This window comes from Pungitius pungitius, chromosome 19 (assembly GCF_949316345.1).
Source record: "Pungitius pungitius chromosome 19, fPunPun2.1, whole genome shotgun sequence".
NCBI lineage: Eukaryota > Metazoa > Chordata > Actinopteri > Perciformes > Gasterosteidae > Pungitius > Pungitius pungitius.
The window spans coordinates 5,730,629-5,750,793 of NC_084918.1; the positions used below are offsets into that span (position 1 = coordinate 5,730,629).

The window sequence follows — 20,165 nt, forward strand, 5'->3', positions numbered from 1 at the left end:
CCTGTAGTCAACAAATAACTTATAAAACAGTAACATTCATAACATAATATTCATTCTTTATTTATTCAAGAAAGACCTCTGAGTATTTAAAATAATTATGATAAAATGCATATATTTTAGGCTCATTTGGGGAGGAAGGGGTGTGTTTTTTTTTTGGTATTTTAGCATTCACGCTATTTAAAAAAAACGTTTTTAAAACCAGTGGATGGAAACGCACTTAGTAACTTTTTGAAGTTGCCCGTAGCGCCGGTGAGGTTATTTTACATAGAATAAAAAAATAACGACCTCACTATGCATGTTTTCTGCCACATTAAATAATAACAAAGTCTCCACATGGTTGATAAGCATCGGTGCCATTGTGAGTAGTGCAATGGTGGCTGGAATGCATACTCTTCATTTATCACCCGTAGAGCCATAAGTCTTATGATTGATTTTACTAAGCAAGGAGTCCTTCAGTGGGGTGGTTTGGAGATATGACGTTCTATAAATATGGTAAACAATGACAGCCAGAGGCAGAGAGCTATCAGCGGGCCTTCTCAGTGTCCAGCAACTCTTTAACATAATTTGGCAATAAAGCTGCATGATTTGTGAGACAAGGACTTACACATACATAGAGAGAGGCATCCACTGAACAGATACTTGCTTTGCATGATAAAAAAGTCCATTACCGGAATTGCACTGGCACATCCTCTTCAAATGCTAACGCATACAGATGAGAAAAGTGTAATCTGTAATAACACGTCGTGCAAATCCTTCTTTCGTCAAGGTGCATAGAGACGTCGAGGAAGGTGGCGACGAAGTTGGCCTTATCGCTGCAAAGGAAGGGTGGAGAAATTACCAACGGAGCCTTGCAGCACCTCTGAAATCTGTCACAAATCATTTGTCCCCTGCAGCAGCCCCGCTGCCACACCGCCTTCGACTGGCTGCGGCATCCGTCGTCCATCTTCTGCAGCACTCGTCCCACGCTCACGCCGCCAGCGCCCACCGACCTCCTCACAGCTGACCGGGCCTCACAGCACAGCTTCACCCTCGGGGCTCTGTGACAGGCCCAGTTCGCCCCGCGAGGCTTTTCCCCGTCATGAGCGCGCCCCGTTTGTATTGATGGAAAATATGCTTTGCACAATCCAAGACAATAAAAACATGTTTCATTCCATCTTATTTGGTGAGATCAGTGACCTTTTTTTTCAACAACAACTTCATGGCCCGACTTCATCAGGCTGCCTTTCTTTTAAAATATTTGAAGCTGCAGGACTGGTCCACACTGAAGACTGACCTGAAGAGTAACAAATGACCTAGCTAATATAATGTCATATTATTTACCAGTAGAATAAGCTGTCACATCTTTTTCACATTAGTAATACAAGAGCAAGACGTAATTCAATAATCAGCTAGTTTGGCGGTATTTATAGGCCATTTGGCAGAATTAAATGTCGATATTATGTCGACGCAAACAACACATTTGTTGAATCTTGGTATTTCTGAACTAAACAAATGCTACATCTGTGTACAACAACGTTTGTGTTTTAACCGCTGTGAAAGTCTAACGTTCAGTCCAACCGAAGCAGACTTACAACGACTTTAACGCATTTGCGATGCGTCAAAAGGACACATAAGGTACGTCAGGTGACTGACTGCACTCCAGTCCCCCACGGAAGGGCTACGTTTGAATAAATGCAAAAGCCACAGGTGGTAAATTACATCATTTTTATTCCCTCTCTTTCTGATCTAATGGTTATCATGATGTCATGTTGGTGAATGCCTTTGTGAGCCTGTGATTCAAACACATACACAACCACAGCCGGCTCGGGGTGAATGGAGGAAGAGGAAGTCTCCACATCTGCGTCTTTGTACATTTTTCATAAAAAGAAAATCACATGCACATATAACTTTTTGTGTTATAGGATTTTTCTCCATCAGTTGAATGAGAAAGTGTGTCCAAACTTTTGACTGCATATCATTTTGTAACCCTGTATTGTATACAAACCTCAAAGCTGAACCTTGAACCTTGAGACTTCTGTCATTGATGGATAATGAGATTTAATGAATGTGGGCTTTGAATAAAATCTCTGCAGCCACACAGAAGAGACACAAAAGACAGCAGAGCAACACAACTCGAGGCTCGATTGGAATCCAGTTACAAGCTGTCAACGAACAGAAAGTCCTGCAGTTTAGCAGCTTTTTTGTCTTGTGATAAATTGTAAATGTTGTTTAAAACAATTGCTGTCGATCACATCTAAACGAGAAAGAAGAAGGGCGAGGTGAAAGCTCACCGCCCTCAGGCTTATTCATGTTGCTTAAGAGCCTAAAGAATAAAGAGATACTTAAGTGAATCGTGGAATCGATGTGCTTTTATCTGAACTGATGCAATCAGCTTGCAAGCTGAAGAGCACATCCTGGCCCCCTGCAATTAAAGCCACTGCTGCAGGCTGCCCCCTATGTGATGCTCACAGCTAAAGGACCGGCCTGGTGATGCACAACGTAGCAAGTATGCTACCGAAACACATTACGCTGATTCTCCCCTCATATCTCAGCCTTTATGCAGTTTACCAAAGAGAATGGGGCTCGGGGCGGTTGGCACGGTGGGAAGTCTTTGCATGTCAGTAATGGAGTGACGCGTTTATGTCAAAAGTGCCAAACCTCAATATGCAGCATTTAGAATGGCCTGGAGGCTTAGGGTAAGCTCTTTTTGCTTAAAGGCACCTCGTATCTAAAGGGTATTTTATTTTTTGGGCTTGTGTGCTGTTTGCACTGGAGATGAGCTTCATCTTAATGGAGGTGCAGGGACGGAAACCACATTCTCAGTGGTGAGGTGTGTAGGAGCAGCCTGCCAGCTGTGGTGCAGCCACTCTGCTGGAACCTTCTTGCATTCCATCAAGACATTTTCATTTATGTGTGTCTGCTTGGAACGGCAGTGGTGGAAATATCTAAATACATCCACTAAAGTACAGAACTTGTACTCCACTTTATTTATCTCACATATAATATTGCCTAACCCAAAATAAGATTTTAAAAAACTTTATTGGTTTCCAATTTTGGGGAGTTGTTTCATTACCAGGATAAAAATTGAGTTATTTTATCTTTTCAAAGTTAAACAATTATCCATTAGCAAAGTTATTATCAACAATTATCATGGACAAAGGAAATCATGACAATGCTGCTGCAATATCATTGGAAAATGTGTGCATTATTACTGTGATAACAACATTTTGCGTTAACAGCAGCTTGTGAATAATTATTTTTCCTTTCATACTGTAGTTAATATCACTGACAATACCTATTATTTATATAATAATACCTATTATTTATATAATAATTATTGTTTAGTATACTATTTTTCTAAGGTAAATAATCTGAATATGAAGATGACTCAAGTGATAAAGCACACTGACAATGACTGCGACATCTCAAAGACAAACAGAGAGTCCTCTTTTTAACTCCAGCTACTTTTACTGAATTAACTTGGCACTCATCAGACTGCTTAATGCCAGAGGGAGGAAAGTGTGAGCTTTAAGGTTTGAATCACTGAGCAAGAGCTGACGTCCGTAGCAAGTGACCCGATATAAAGGCAGCATGCTCGATCTGTGCAATAAGCTTTTAAACCGCCTGTGTCCTCATCAGATGAAAGTATCTGTGAGATGATTGAATGGTTTGAAAACATAGTAGGAGCGAAGTGACCGTACCAGCCAGTGCTTCTGGATCCTCCAGCTCCAGTAACCCTGAGTTCTTGTAGGTTCACGTGTGTCTTAACACCTCACATTCGGCCTTGTGTAATTGCTATGGTCTTCAGAATTGGTGAAAGAAAATATTTCTGATGCTCATAAACCCTCACAGCAAAGGATGTATGCGTTAGATTCCTTTAACATAATGATATGGTTTATGTTTTCATATCCGACCAGTTGTGCTACACACAGGTCTTTCATGGTTCACATTTCAACCAGTCCGTAAATAAGTCTATATTTCTTTTGATTACAACAATAAATCTATTTTTTATTTTGCGTTGATGTTTTTGTTTGTAGATTTTTGACAGACTGAGTCCTAGTTTCAGAAAGTGTGTTTAAGAAATTGCAAAACGAATGCAAGTGGAGAGCGTTGGTCCCTCTCACCCTTTTCTTTGATTAAATTAACAATCATTCAGCTGCAATTCCAGATGTGCACAGACGACGCCCTGCAAGGGAACCCGAAGACGTGCCTTGACATCAAAATGCAATTGGTCCATTTCTCATCCTCGGCGCTGCTGAATAAGCATCGTTGTGGTGAAAGTCATTGTTCAACAGCTTCCATTTATCAGAGCAATGACATTTAAAGTGGTTTTAGTGGTTATAGATCAGGGACTTGTAAAATCACATCTGTGTGAGCAGCTTTTCATTCCCCCAATCACCCGACAAATACGGAAACTTGCGTAATTTTGAAATACTGACAGTACAATTTTATGTGCAAACTCAGAAAGTTTACAACCGAATTTGACCAAGTCAAAGTTAGGCAGTAGATTCAAATGTTTTCTCAGGCATTGATAGGAAATGACACCTGTTTGCAGCGTGGTCGGCTCTCATGGCGAGTAACGCTTCTGTAAACAACAGGCAGTCACCATCTTTTGCAGGGCAGTAGAGATCTGAGACAAGAGGAAAAATGACCCAAGGAAGCCTTCATAAAACACAAAGGTCGTTTGGACTCCAACAATAACTCAGGATCTTGGCCTGACGCCTGAAATTGAGCCACCGGGACGCTTTGAGACGCTCTCCATCAGTCAGTTTGTCTGCGTTAATCACCTTTCGTCTTTGACTTTAACTCATAGCCTTTTGTCACACTGTGATTGTTTGCGACATCCAACTGTTAACACAATCCCGCTGATTCCAGCATTTGAATGAGGCCATATCATTTCCCTCAAAGACATGTTGAACACGGACAGAACGGTCTGCAGTCTGTTCCTGGGTCATGCACAGCCTCCAGAAGCAGAGCGTCCACACGAGCCGATGGGTCACGGGGTGGTGGCGTCCAGTCGCTGACGGACGGCGCGGCGACTCGGGGGGGAGGATCGGCGGACGCTTTGTTGATTGGTTTTCTTGTACAAGAAAGTCAAAAGTCACGTTTGGGGTTTTTTCAGCCTTCAGCACGTGATTGTAGGAAATAATGACATCACTGCTCGGGTCGTTACAGAGAGACGAACAAAAACAGACAAATCAAACAAACGGTCCCAATTTGGGCTGCAGGCTGCGTGTTGAGCCGCGGCCGCAGACAGCTGGTGGGAGCTCAAGGCTCAGTGGGTCCCACGAGGCGCGTTTATACTCTGAGCTGAACTGAAAATGAACCTTCCTGGTCTTTTGATCCTGAGGATCGATGCCATGTTCGCAGCCAGTCGCTCATTGATTCCCCCCCTAAAACAAGGATCCATTTACTATCAATCGTTATGCAGAATAAAATACAACTGGTCCTGTAACATGTCCGGGGTGTTATTTGTGTGGATCATGACTATGAGCTATTTATGTAGCATGGAAATGTCTCATATAGTAGAGTACAATCGACTGTTTCTTTTGAATAATCAGTACGTGATTCATTTACATTATAATGTAGAAGTTGGTTTACTGACAGGAAGGTTAAATGTAATTCACATGTGACCTGTCAGAAACTGACATATACTGTAGTCACTTTATTGGCGTGGATACTAACATAATTGTCTACAAAATGCCCTTTTCATTGAGTAAAGGCCAAGCTGATGTGTCTTGTTATTTCTCACAGTTAGCTGTTATACATCACAGAAATGCAGCAAATCTTCACATTTTGAGAAGCTAGAATCAGTGATGATTTGGCCCTTTTGCATAAGAAATATTTTTTTAAAAAGATCCGAAACACAGTTTAAAAGACGATTACATGTTCATAATGGCGCGGTTTCATCCTATTACTGTCAGCGTGGTGCATTGAATCCGATTCTGCGAGCTGGTTGCCTGAGACCTTGACAACAAGCCTAATTAGAGGGACTGGATCAAAGGGTTCATCGGATCCAGTGAATAAACTCTCTGAAAGCAGCACTACTCACCTTATGTGTCAAACTCTAGCAGAGAAAATAGGTTCATTGACAATTTGCACCTGGTGATTTTGACGTGTTTGTGCTTAACTCGGCAGTCGAGAGTAGGTTTGTGAAGCAAACTAAGATCAAGACAAGTCATTTTTAAATGGCAGTATAATAAAGTGGCTTCGGTGGCTTTCTGACACAAGTATCTTCATTAAAGCAGAAGCATTGTTGGGTACTGTGCATCCCCACACGTGCTGTTCTTTCATCTTCACACAATTGAATTAGACTGATTGCATCATCGATCAATATTGTTATGGTGCCTGAGAATGGACTGAACAGACTGCGTTATTTAAACATCCTCCTGGGCCTGGTTCGGACAAACACTGCTCCTTTCTGGTCCTTTCCTCCCCCTCTAATCATTGTATTGAATTGAACTTTTTAAAATGAGTATAAAAATGATTAAAATGTCTATGAGGCACATTTTCTACTTTCTTTCAATCTAACAGACATTCTGTCTTTCAGGGTGTCTATTTCTATCAAAAGGCATAAATGCAGAATCATCATTTATTAATCAAAGCCATGAAAGACATTGCTTTACCATGACCGACCTAAAGCCAAACCCATACACAGAAAATAAAACAAAAGCTGATGCCTTGTGTATAAATCCACCATGTAGCCTAATGTGTTTTTTTAAACATACATATGCATGTTTTCATATCTCCTGCATCCTTTATTTAGTGTTTGCTGTTAAGCACACAGAGCGGAACAGAATATCAACTTCCGCAGCCTTTTACGCCTTCGTTTGAGCAGCGAGGAAATCTGTGAAATCTTTCATCAACCTTCTGCTTATTCAACAAGTTTCCAGCAGGACCCAGTTCCCCAGAGGACATGGAGATACTTGCATTAACGACATTTATCGTCGAGCAGACGGTCATGGACCAGGATGCTGAATTAGCACACGGCAACCACTCTTCACCCATCATCACCATCAGTTACACTACCCCCCCCCCCCCCCCAACCCCCCCCTCCCTGCGAGTCCCCGAGCCTAACCCGAGGAACTGGAAGAATGCTTGAGCGGGCTGTCACTTCAATTTTGGCCAGACAAGAAGATGTGCACTTACTGAGTTTACAGCTCCGTGCCTCTGGACCGCTGCATATGTTGGCCCTCATCATTGATCCTTGTCTTTACAAGGTCAAAGTGAGGATGGCGTACGATGAAAATTCACAGTATTAAAAAAAAAGAAAACTATTCAACTTGCTTCACCTCAGCTACTCACATGGATGGTGGTTTAAAACAACAGCAATGGAGTTCAGAACCCGGTTCGGTAACAGAACCACTTTCCTACCATAAGGACTGCAGGGCTGCGCCTGCAGGCTACAAGTAACACCCAAGGAAGGAACCTCCCAAACGATCCCGTGCAGAATCACAAGTGGGTGAAATACATATAAATTCAAAGGAGAAATTCCACATGGCTCTACACATAACTGTAGGCACACTGTTACCAAGCATGTGTTGCTTTCCTTGTGGCTTAGTGCTTATATGTCTTAATCCCACGATAAAACAAGCATCGACATTCTTTCCAATGCAACTGAAGCTTTTTAAGAATATCAACAGTTAAAGTCAAGTTCTGCCTTCAGTCACTCAACATCAAAGCCAGAAACATTAATGTCAGCCCATGCAACATGTTGTCAATGAAGAAGGTCTCTGCAAAGAAGCCTGGCTGAGAGAAAAATGGGAGAAAATGTAAATACTAAATCACTAAATAACTTGTTGGTGATAGAGAACAGAATGTGCAAATACAAAAGTGTTTTTCTCCTCCGTAAAGAATTACAATACGAGAGGGAATGGTTGTATTGCTCTTTAACAACATCATCCCGGGCTGCTGACTCAGCAGCATCCGCAGTGTATTAATTCCCTCCGTCAGAGGCGCTGCTGGCTGGGGGGGGGGGGGGGGGGGGCAGTCCTCTTTTAACGGCCTCCCGACACACCTTCCCTCCGCAGGACGCCAGCTGCCCGACTTTGATTGTGGCCCGAAATAAACCAGATCGTGAAGGCCAGGTGTTCCCCACAGAGAACATCTGCCTTTACAATACAGAACAACTAAATGGTTAAAATAGGGGAATATTAGTTATAGTTGTGGCAAATAGAGAAGGTATTACGTGCATTGAGTGTAAACTGAAATTCATTTTGGGGTCTTTTCATGGGATACGGTGACAGTAAGAAAAACACAGTCGTTAAGAGGGAGTCGACCGAGTGACCTTGACGTTGTGAACATGTGGAGCTCTGCAGCCGGACCGATTGATCCGGATTTACAGCTCAACGTGTCTGGGGCCGTACCTCATCCTGCCGGGGCTCTACTTTTGTGACTCTCCACAGCCCCTCTGTGGACTCACTGATGACATTTTTCAGGCCCGTCGCACCGAAGATGGATAGAAGGATGCAGGAGACTCTGCCTCACACAGTGGATCATGCACCCTGCTGACATCATCATTCACTAAATCACGGTGGAACGACTTTGTCAGTTCTCAAAATCAATAGAAATGAAAAGAAGGAACTTGAAAACAAACTGAAGGTACGTTTTAGAGAAAAGAAAAAACATAGACGACTCGGTAGATAGTTAGAGATGGATGGGGATTTCACCGTGGTGTGTGGATTACTGTTATCGCCTTATAAGGTGGGAAACGGCTCTAGTCAAAAAAAGACATCAATTCATTTGATACTTTTTCCTCGTGGAACCCTCAAAAAGAAAGAGAGAGAAGTCAAATTTGTTCTGTTGTCAGCCGCAGAGGTGCCACCAGCAAAACAACACAATCTGATTGCAATGTGAGCTACAGACTCTGCTGATGGGAAGCTACTGGAAATCAAAACCAGCTTCCATAAAAATGATAACATGCATTTATATTACTGAGTAGTAGACGACTGCCAAAATCTTTTCCATTACTTCCCACCATCCAGTAAGCTATCCATTTCAAACTTCATCATTATGTTCATGCAGCGGGGGGGAAAGGAATCTGCCTACATCGACACCTAAAACAGGAATTATTAGTTTGAACAAACTGTCAACAAAATAAACCCAGTCGCTTTAACACTATCAATAAAAAGTCCGAGCAGAGGCCAAATAACAAAATAATACAACACAATTTCTAAAAATCTTGCCCATTAGCTTGTTTATCTTCTTTTTATAGATTTTTATTTTTGTTCTGCGATTATAATTTTTTTATTCCAATATGATGCACCACAAAGGTCTAAAAATGAGTATTTATGTCTCCTCCTCCTCGGGCCTCTCGTGGTTTGCATCTCAGAGCCCCGGAAGCCTTCTGGTCCGTCATTGATTTCCCTTTTCAAGCGATGATTCTTAACAAACGTATTAAGTTGGCAAAGGTCCGTGCTCCGTTGAAGTAGCTGTCAAAAGATAATTGCACTCTCAGATTCAAAGGCTGTTTTAACTCCCAGGAGCTTCGTGGAGGCCGTAACCCTGAACATTCGCTCCACAGGCCCTCGTGTGATCAATTAGCCTCCTCACTCGTGAGCAACGCAGGTCCAACATGAATCCACCCTTTGTGCTTTTCCTTTGAAAGTCCTCCGTGTGATCCGAGGTGCATCCGACTATTCAGACTTGGTTCATGTGTCGGGGTGAGGGGGAGGGGGGGTTGGGAGGAGATTTGGGGCTGAGGGGTAAGCCGGGTCGGGTTATTGAGGGCAAGCGTCAATATGGGTTCAAGTGAGTGAGGGATGATTGCATCATGATGACTTTTCCATAGAGAGAGTAATGTGTTAATGCTTAACTTTGGTCATATATACACACATATAATAATACATCTTTAAAGCTAATATTGGTTTGCCAGTTCAGCCTTTGTAATGTTGCATTTCTTTCAAAATTGCATAGTGTATCAAGTGAATCACTCTTTTGTTTTTCTTTTTTAAAGGGAACATTTTTTAGAGCTACTGCATGTTAACACAAGAAGGAAGAAAAAATAAATTGTAAATGAAAAGTCAAAGTTACCCAACCTGTGGGCCTTGAGGTCCTTGAGTCGCCACCTTGCTTCGTCCTCACTTGTGGAGGCAAACCACAACCTCAAGTTTATTTAAGAACATTGAATAAACTCTAAGAAATGATTTCCTGTTATTTATCTCAACGTTAAATAATTGCCAGATTGTTGGCGGATGATTCATGGAGTAACAGTCTAACGTTAAAGGGTCTTTCTTTCACTCCATCAAAGAAAATGTTCACCGCCAACAAAGGGAGGAAATCATATTTAAAACTTGAAGTTTGTTCATTGAACTGCAACTCAGACTAAGCACGGGAAACTTGCAGAGCTTTTGTGGGAATGAATAAATTCATGGCACGCACAGCTCGGCGAGGTAAATGCTGTGAAGTCATTAAAAAACTCTGACCGTGAGTTCTGCTGCTCTTCCTGCTTCTTCATGCCCACAATGCAGTGAGTCAGATTCCTTTATCCACAAATGCAAATATTTTCTGAGTAAAGGAGTTTTTATATTCGCTTTTGCCGCCTTGAATTATTTTATTTAATTAATCAAACAATACACACCATCCAGTTCCATCTAATGACTGCTGCGCATTCGTATTTAAAGATCTCCGGGCATTAAAATGAAAACTGTAATGTCTCGAGTTGACATCTATAACAAAGCTGTGGCAGCGCTGGCGGTTAAATGACTCACTGATGTGAGAAATTGACTTAAATGTGAACGCATTGAGGGAAAGCGATGAAAGTAACGAGTGCAGTTTGCTGGTGAGGGATGAGATTAAGTTCTGTGATGCAAATTCTCTTGGATGCATTATTCACAGGTGGGACTCATTTAACCTCCCGTTAAGGTAACAAACAAATAAACACAATCATTTACATTGTTTGCTCTAGTCAGTCAGTCCTGACTGAACTATCCAGACTGCTACTTTGAAATGTTGTTAGAGATGTTCGTGTTCCCCAGAGGACGAACCCTCAGGACTTCACCTGTAGCTCCAAGCTGAGGTTGACGTTTGAGTGATGTGCCTCCATCGCTTTTAGATGGTGTCAATCAGCATGAACAGTTGAAATGGCAATCACCCAACATGCTAAACATATTCATTAGTTACTTTCTTCATGTCTGAATGACTCCCTTCACATGGTTAAATCCATTCACATTTGCACGTAAATTAACATGCAAGTAATAAAATTAGCATTCCGGACGCCGTCAGAATTGCAGTCATTGGAATTAGCATTAGCAATAAAGAATCAAACTAGAATAGGCTGATATTTTTCTGATTATCTGTACCATTAAACAGGGAACACCGTGTCACAGCCATCATTTCAGTATACTAATAGCATTTAGCTCAAAAAACCCTGTGGCGGAGATGGTGATTTATTTTGTGTAATTATTGCTTCATTGTCTTCGTTTCCTTTTCGGCCCGTTTGAACGGAGGGCTTCCCTGATCAGCATGCTGTTTGACCTTTAACCTCCCGCTACAGTAAGAAGGACACAGATGACTCCCCCAGATGGCCTGAAGACCAAATCTCTCACAACCAGTTCCCATGCTTTTCCTTTCAAAAAGAGATTTCACTGCAGGGTTTCAGGCCGCCTATTTAGTCACAGACTGGATTTCTAAATATAGAGCAGGGACGCCGCCCCGGTGTATCCTCTGGAGGGGATCCTCCCCACAGGCGAGTCAGCCAGCCGGGGCACAGCCGGGGCACCGCGGGGCGCGGCTAAAACTAGACATTCAAAAGTAATACGTTATCAAACTGGCAGGATGCCGGAGCTCCACCGTGGGGAGGAGACGCTTTTCCTTCGGTTTGTTTTTAAATGCGGAATGTTGATTGGTTTTTTGGACATTTCACAGGCTGCAGAAATGTTTGGACAGAAGGAACGTCTTTTAGAAGTCACACAGCGCAGTTATTGCGTAACGGGTCAGGGATTATTCAAACATCCCAAGGAGGCATTTTGCTATCAGTGTATCATCAACTATTCAGTGGCATAAGAGGTGGATAACAGATTCACATAAATATCATAATTCTGCCTTTATGAAGTAGGTCAGTAAATGTTTCATGACATCACAGTGGGTGGAATGTCATTACCACAAGTTATGTGTTGTGTCAGTTTGGGAACGTAAGCGTTTCTGAGCCCCGGCCTCGCTTCTTAAATATTCCTGCCAAACCCGTTAAAAATAGATCATAATGTGCTAACTACATAATAAGGACGATAAGAGAACGTATGAGGCAACACGCTGCGAACACTTGGAATCCGGTCGGCGGCACAGTGCGATCCCACGTGAATAAAGCATTACCCGCAGGTATGAGAACATATTTGGGTCACGCAGACACCAAAACCTTTAAAAGATCTGGGTGAAAAACATATTTTGGCTTCTGCTCGTCTTGATTCAGAAACTATAAATGTCTCCTGAATAATATAAAGTGTGACTTATTAAAGATCCGGACTTTTTCAAGCTTGTAGCAGCTAAGATTAATGGGCTGATTGCCTCAAGCAATGCATATGTTCAACCATGTACTACTACAACAGCAGTACTTCGTACTACTAGCAGTACAACAGCAGTACTTACTATTTGTCTAAAGAGAGAAGGATTTTACTCCACTGTTTTTGACAGCAGGGGCTTGTTTTTCTTTGCTTTGGGAACAAAGCAAATACAAATGATCTTCTTGTAAACTTTGATTCTATGGTGATTTAATTACCCGACAGGATATAAAGTAGTTAAGTTAAATGTACTGCAGCCGCACGCACAACTAAATCAATTACAAATGAACGAATGGGAAATATAAAAAATAAATAACAGCATGTAGGGTTTTTAACACTGTAGTACTGTAATGTATTTTAGAATCACAACAAATTGTCCTTTACTGTTTATCTGGTGGCAAAAACAAATATACAGCACCATGAAATATACAAATGTGGTTTTTTGATTTCATGATGATGTGATACAGCTGTACACTGCCCCTTGGAGGCTGGAAGCAATCAATGAAAACAGCAACAAGCACCTTATTTACAATCATTTTTGTTTTAACAGAATCAGGTGAATGAATTAAATGAAATAAGTTGATAAAAAAAAACAATCTTATATTTACAACTTCAATACAGAATGTCATTTTAAATAATGGCACCCGCCCAAGTCCTCTTTTCTGTTTTACATACTCAGGGTGTTTCTCTTTCAGGGTGACAACTTCAATCCGAACTTTCTGCTAGTATCCGGGTGAAGTACAGCACTGCAGGCTGTGCCGTGACGTTTTGGATGCTGTAGGCATGTCCTGTGTGAGCAACAGATCCATCAGAAAACTCAAATCTAACATCAAATGACTGCTAAACGGTCTTAAAAGATGGACACGACAAAGAAGCAATTCACCAAAAGACAAAAACATAATAATTGCACCGTAGTATTGATAGAACACTCTTACCACATGGCACCATGAGGGATTGCCCGGGATGAAAGCAGGATTCCTTGCCGTCGATAGTTACACTCACAGAGCTTGTTAATAAGTTAAAAACCTTTCAAAAAACAAGAATGAAAGATTATTACAGAAATAACAACAACAAAATAAGTATTGTACAAAAGGACAGCAGAGAACACAATGAGATGAACAATATGGGAGAAGTCTACTGACTGTTGTGGCGCTGTGATCCACCCACAGAGGCTTCTTCATGTAGGAGCCCAGCAGGATCTTTCCATTACAGAAGGAACCACAGTTCAGGTCCAACACGAAGCCAATGGCTCGGCCTTGATAGAAGTACCACTCAAACTGGTCTGGAGAGACCTCTCCACCTTCTGCAACGATAGTGAACCGGACACAAAATAGTCAAAAAAGGGTCTTGTGTCTTATAACCTCATAATTTGATTACACTACAATGTTTAATTTAATTCACCAAAAAAACAACAGCTGTTTTTTTTTTTTTTTAATAAAACATTTTCTTACTGTCGGCGGGAACAGACCAGAGACTTCTAAACCACTCTGTCAGGTTGGCTTTATCCTTCGGCTGTAGGATCAACGGTTTGAGAGGAGGAGCACACAGGTCTGACAAAGAGAGAGCAGCGGGCGACCTGTCCGCCATAAAAACTGGAGCAAAAGGAAAAGAGAAAAGTTAATCAAAGTAAAACAGTCAAATTGAAGGGTAGAGAAGTCAATTGACGCCAGAGCTACAAAATCAGATGGAAATATGAAGTCAGTGTGTCAAAAACATACTCAAGTTGTCTTCGTCCTCCTCATACTCCCTCAGCCCGATCATGGAGGACGGCCCGCTTCTGAGGAACTTCAACCTGCGGAAAAAGAAAATACTTAAAAGAATACAATAAAAACCACAAGTTGCATCCAATAAGAGGGAGTCGTCAGGAGGAACAGCATGAACTTCTCCTCACTGGTTCTCGGACTGAAAGTTGCTGTCCTGCGGCGCCTCGTTGTTGGCCGATCGGTCGTGTGAGTCTTGGGGTTCCACGGCATCCAAACCGAGCAAGTCTCCATCGCTGAACACCGTGCAGACGGCGGCGTCCTGGGCAGGAGGAGCAGCGGCTCCGCGCCCGCTCCTCCTCCGACCCGCCCCGCTCCCGGGGGCCGCGGCATCGAAGCCTTTAACCGTGGCCAGGGGGCCAGCAGTCTTTGGGGTTGCCAGAAGAGGCGCGGCGGCACCTCCTCGTGGTTTCGGCGAGGCCGCCGCTTTGCCGTTTTTGGGAGTCCCGGGTCGGGGTTTGGAAACTTTTTTTCTGTCCTTAGCAGGTCCGGCCCGCTGCTGCCGGGGGGAGACGCCCTCAGCTTCCTCACACATGTCGCCAACCTGCCACCAGCTCCCGGGAGGCTTCCTCCTCCTCCTCTCGGACTCCGCGGCCCTGAGTTCCTCCCGGCGCCCTCTGGGAGAGACAGACGCCGCTGTGGTGCACACTTTCTCAGTCAAGGAGTTATGGTATACCTTTTGAAATACCTGATTCCCTGTGAAACATTGCATCATGGTAAGTCAAGAGTGTATTAGATAACACGCATGTACTTTTACTTAAGTTGAATATTAAAACTTTTTACTAAAAGTGGAATATTTTTACAGTAGTATCTGAGTACTTCCTTAAGCGTTGACCTTACCCAAGTTAGAGCTGTGGTCTCTGTGGGAGAGGTCCAAAGGGCTAGACAGAGCATCCTGGTCCTGATGCTGCGGTTCTTTATCTGGTCGACTGTCTTCTCTTGTATTTTTAATTTTGCTCTGTTTAGTTTTCCTCCCTTTAGATTTATTTGGGTTCGGACGGGATGGCTGTATCTGTTTTTTTTTCTGTAGAACTCTGTCCTTCTTTGTCTTTACAGGCTCCTGGTTGTGCTGCTTGGACTTCTTGACAGTGGGCTGGCTGTCCGTAAGCTTTGCTTCCTCTGTGATCGGTTGGGTCGCCCACCACTGTCCGACCGGCCTCCTTTTCCTTTTCCAATTAATCACATCTTCTGCTTCAGACGAGGTCTCTTTGGACGCAACAGGGAGTTTGTTAATTTTGTCCTTTTCATCTGCAACATCCTTTTCTGTTTGAGCTTCAGAATTACCTTCTTCGTCTGTGGGAGAAAGAAAAAAGAATCAAAGACAACAAATGAAACACATAGTATTGCATACATTTTTCAATCATATTTTCCAACATTACACATTGTAAGTGTGTTTATAATGTCTATTATTCATGTGTATATTGTTGTTAGTGTGTAACCCAAACTATTTAACCCATAAAAAACTAGTAATTAATCCGAGATCCATTTGGTAAGACAATTTCAATTTTTTAAATTGGAAATAGCAATTGAAAGTGGAGACTTAAGCTCTGAAGAGTGCTCCATTTTGACCTACGTCAAAGGAACTGACTCAAATGTCAAAATAAAGAGCGTCGTTTTCACACCAGTGGGTTCTCACCTGGAGGAGAGCTCAGGTCTTCAGCCTCTGCGTGCTCCTCACTGCTCCAGCTTTGTTCCTTCTGGGCCGTCATCGTCTCTTTCACGGCGTCAGATCCGTGCGTCACTCTCCTGCCCCCCTTTAAGGATTTAGCCCGGCTTGTCTTTGCATTTTCACTCTTGCATTTTGAAGACTTTGGCCTCTTCATGTCAGAAGACTTCTGAGCCTTCTTCTCAGTCTTCAGAGGGGCTATTTCTTTATTTGTTTCGCCCCCGGCTCCGTCTTTCGGTTGCTCTTCTTCTTCTCCTTTAGAAGAGGCATTTTTAATACCTTGCTTTTCTTTTGGCTGCTCTTCAAACATTAAGTCATCTGCAGGGAGTTCTTCAAGACCAGACAGTCCGTCTTTATCACTTCCAGGCTCAGCTATCTTATTCTTTGTCCCTCCCCCTTTTGACTTCTTGGTTTTCTGATGGACAGACTGGCTTCCCAGAGTGTCCTTAGTCTGTTCAGATTCCTGCCGTTTTTGTGCCGTCTCTAACGAGCTTTCCTTCTTGCTCTTGTCTGTTGAACTGTCTTTGTCAGAGCTGGAGGTTCTGCCCTGTCGCTGTTTTTTTCTTGTGGCAGTTTTAGTTGGGATAGAAAACCAAAGAGGTTTTTCATCCTCAAGAATGAGGAAGTCCTCCTCTAGCTCAGCAGACAGAGTAGGTACTTTCACTGGTGTCATCCTGGAACTACAACAAAGTTATGATTTAAAAAAAGGTTTTATGTTGACGCACAATAGACATTGTTTCTCAACTCACCATGCGGGTTTGGGCTGCACAGCATCTCTAAGCTTCTTGAGAAAAGTAGTCATGTCAATTTCAGATGGTTTCTTGGGAGCTGCCAGTTCAGGTTCTTGTCTTACTGCTGACACACGTGGGTCTGTGCTTTCTTGCCTGGAAAAAACAAAAAGGACTAAATTATGTTCTTTTGTTAAAGAAAATAAGTTGCACACAATTTGCTGTACTACATGACGTCTCTTCAAGCTTTAATATCAATCATTTTGCTAACAATTAATAAATGCTGACATTCATATACCCTTTAAATTAATTATACTATTGTATGGTCATTCAAAATAAAGTGAAAACAAAAAAATAAATAACTACACATCCAAAAGTAATTTCTTTTACCTCCTTTTTCGTTGGCCCTCCAAATCAGATGCTGGGGGTTTCTTGAGGATTTTTTCTTTGACTGTGAGAGTTTCTGTGCTGCATAGACAGAGACAGACAGACATTGTATGTTGAAGAGCATCCAATACTGATGGAGCATTGGGAGCTAAAAGCAACTGATCATTACATATTAAAAATTAAAAAAGGCCCCTACCCCAAACCCGCCGCCTTGTTTTGATGACAGGGTATCTTGGGCTTGTTGAAAACAACCTTGCTTGGAGGAGACTCCAACACATAGTCAAGATATCTAGAGGAAATTACAATATGTTAAAGAAATGTTCTGTAAAGTAACAACCGAAAATACACTGGATCCGGGTGAGAGTAACACCAGAAAAAAACATATTCCAGAAAGTGCATTAATAAATGCTCACTCCTCTGTGCCGTGCCCATTGCACTGGGGTTCTTGGAGGAGAAGGGGCTCCGTCTTTGCCTCCTCTTCTCCTTCATCTCCACAGGCAAAGAGAATTGGGGATACAACGTGATGTTTTTCATTGTCCAACTCTTCAACAACAACCATCTTCTCTTCAATAGGGCTGGATGTCTTCACTGGCATGTGTGCTTTAAATGGGACGTCCAAATCTTAAACAGAAAAAGTGGCATACTTTAATATTTCAACAAGAAGAACATAGAACAAAGTGTCTGGACAATATGGGTTTTAGTATTTTACCAATTACTGGTTTAGGACCGGGTGCCGATGCAGGATGGAATGAATCACCTTTAAGGCCCTAAAGAATCACAAAACATATTTAAAGTTTTAACACACCGAATGACATCAAATCTTGTCCAATTCAAGAAAAGTACACTAGGCCCATGAACAGATATACAGGAGCTCCTGGGTCTATGACCAGGCACATATTCAGAAATCAAAAAGTGGAGAAGCTCTGTTTTACCAATGAACCTGCAGCCTTGCGGAAATAGAAAATGGTATAGCTACTGGCTCATCAGCTCGGTCCTGTGTCACATAACACCAGTCATCGTACACTATTGACTGTTGATTACCATTTGGCATCTCTGAAGTTGTTCTGTTAGATGTCCATCCTGTGGGAGCGGTGAAACCTGTCTGCCACACTGGTTTGGCTCAGTATCAAAGGTCGGAAGCAGACTAGACGAAGGTAAAAGGTCATCTTTAACATGTGAGGGTGAATCTGAAATCAATATACGAATGTAGGTTAACATATTGAAAATTCAAAACACCTCTAAAATATTAACGCAAAAAAATTACACACTCAACTTACCCAAGTCATCAAAAATCTTATCAACGTCCTCCAATGTCAGCGGGTCTGTCCATTTTTTGGGTGGACTTAAAACACAAAAAGGTCAGTTAAACATTTCAAAATTCCCATACAACTGGCATTCAATTGAAAAACACAAAATCATTTACGCTCTAAAAAAACAAAACATAGATTATTTGTAATAAATGATGATCATTAGTGCAATTCTACCCAGGAAAATAAAACATTCAACAATAGAAATGTATAGAGAAAACGATAATATCCAATGCATTACTAATGTATAAAAAAGTCCATATCATAAAATGCAACAAATACCAAGTTTCAGCTGTCATTTTTAAGACTTTATTTTTAAAGTGGATTGACGGCACGTAAATATTTTTCAAAAAGTACCTTGTCTTGTTTGTGAGATAGCAGAGTTTCCTCTTTGGTCTCCTCTGTGCATAAAAAAAAACTATTAGTAACTTATTATTTTCATTTTTCTACATATGGGGGGAAAATATCATATTACCAGATAATTTGATACCTTAATGCCAAATTTAGTTTATTAGGTATAAAGTTGAAGTTAACACATTACAGGGCATTGCTCTTATAACTGACTTTAAATTGAGGGGCCACTGCCTGGACTAAATATTAGAAACATACTCGCATACAACCCAATTCAAAATGACTGAAGTTGAAATCCGTGTACATAAAATCTGAACATTAACTAACGTTATAATGTAAGGCTGTTGCATTGAGTTTAACTAACGTTGTCTATTATTTCTTTACAAACTGTCCTCATCGGAGTGAAACGTTTCAGCCTCTTCCTTCCAGAGTTGTTAATAAATCAACGTATTCTGCTTTCACTGCGCGATACCGGAACCGAAAATAAAAGCACAAAAAGACCGTAACTTACCAGGTTAGAATACTCCGTCTCCATTTAACATTAAGTTAACTAACGCTAACGTTAACTAAGTTTATCTTTCAAAGGCAGTTAACGTTATACGACTGTTTGCAGCAGCAATGGATGCTAGGCTAACGGTTAACTTAGCTAACGTTAGCTATCATTGTGTTTTCACTAACTGCTCCAGCTCGTTTAGCGTCCAGGAAGCATTTGTCTGTAAACACTAAGATAAGACCGACATTATATCATCCTGCAAACGATGGCGAGCTCGCCATGTCTCCCATTTAGTAAGGTTAACCTATACGTTAACGTTAGCAAAACAATGGCGTTGTTGACTACAGTTATATTCTAATCAACCGCGCATTCTGAAAGGGGTTTGTAATTTTGCCCTGCGTACGACCTCACAGGCAGAACTTTACCATTTAGGAAACTGCTAGCCTGCATTTTGGGCTTGGCATCTACGAAATGATGTTGGGTATGATAAATACGATTAACTTTACTGTCTGGCAGTGACTAGACTAGAGTTTGGTGCTAGTGGAGATGAACCTGTTGCCTTAAATATCACATTCAGGGTATCTAAATATTTGCTTTACAGGAAGTTCCTTCTTCTACATTTTATTTTACTGCAGACTAAACCCGCAGGTGATGAATCCCGTTGCTGCCCCCTTCCGGTAAGTCATGTCCTGCGCTGGTCCCTTGAATGATTTGACAAAAGGAATGGTTCTGCAACTGTAGCTAAAACATGATTTAACCTGAAAGATAATAAGGGAATAATACATTCAAATGATAATTTATAATGTCTGTGATTTTAAGCTGTGAGTAGAAATATATGTGAACTTGAATCTGGATTTTCTTTTTATCTTCCACATTATAATAATTGTACCCACATTCTCAAATTATTGGAATAGTCAATATGATAATTCACATTAAATATGTCTAAATGAGAAAACTGGAATTACTATATATTATATTATCCCCTGAATAGGCATAAATA

The 20,165-nt window shown here is 41.6% G+C and overlaps 1 protein-coding gene across 1 annotated transcript; it reads right to left on the reverse strand.

The window, feature by feature from the left end:
- Nucleotides 1-12,459: 12,459 nt before the first annotated feature.
- Nucleotides 12,460-19,751, reverse strand: si:ch211-161h7.4 (protein piccolo). Its single transcript, XM_037456429.2, has 17 exons — nucleotides 19,184-19,751; nucleotides 18,679-18,722; nucleotides 18,292-18,356; nucleotides 18,056-18,201; nucleotides 17,724-17,781; nucleotides 17,428-17,635; nucleotides 17,211-17,303; nucleotides 17,018-17,095; nucleotides 16,649-16,783; nucleotides 15,870-16,579; nucleotides 15,074-15,526; nucleotides 14,365-14,929; nucleotides 14,192-14,265; nucleotides 13,925-14,065; nucleotides 13,616-13,776; nucleotides 13,409-13,499; nucleotides 12,460-13,261 (listed from the first exon to the last, which is right to left on the reverse strand). The coding sequence occupies exons 1-17, from the start codon at nucleotides 19,205-19,207 to the stop codon at nucleotides 13,179-13,181; spliced, it is 3,129 nt and encodes a 1,042-aa protein (XP_037312326.2). The 5' UTR covers nucleotides 19,208-19,751; the 3' UTR covers nucleotides 12,460-13,178.
- Nucleotides 19,752-20,165: the final 414 nt, after the last annotated feature.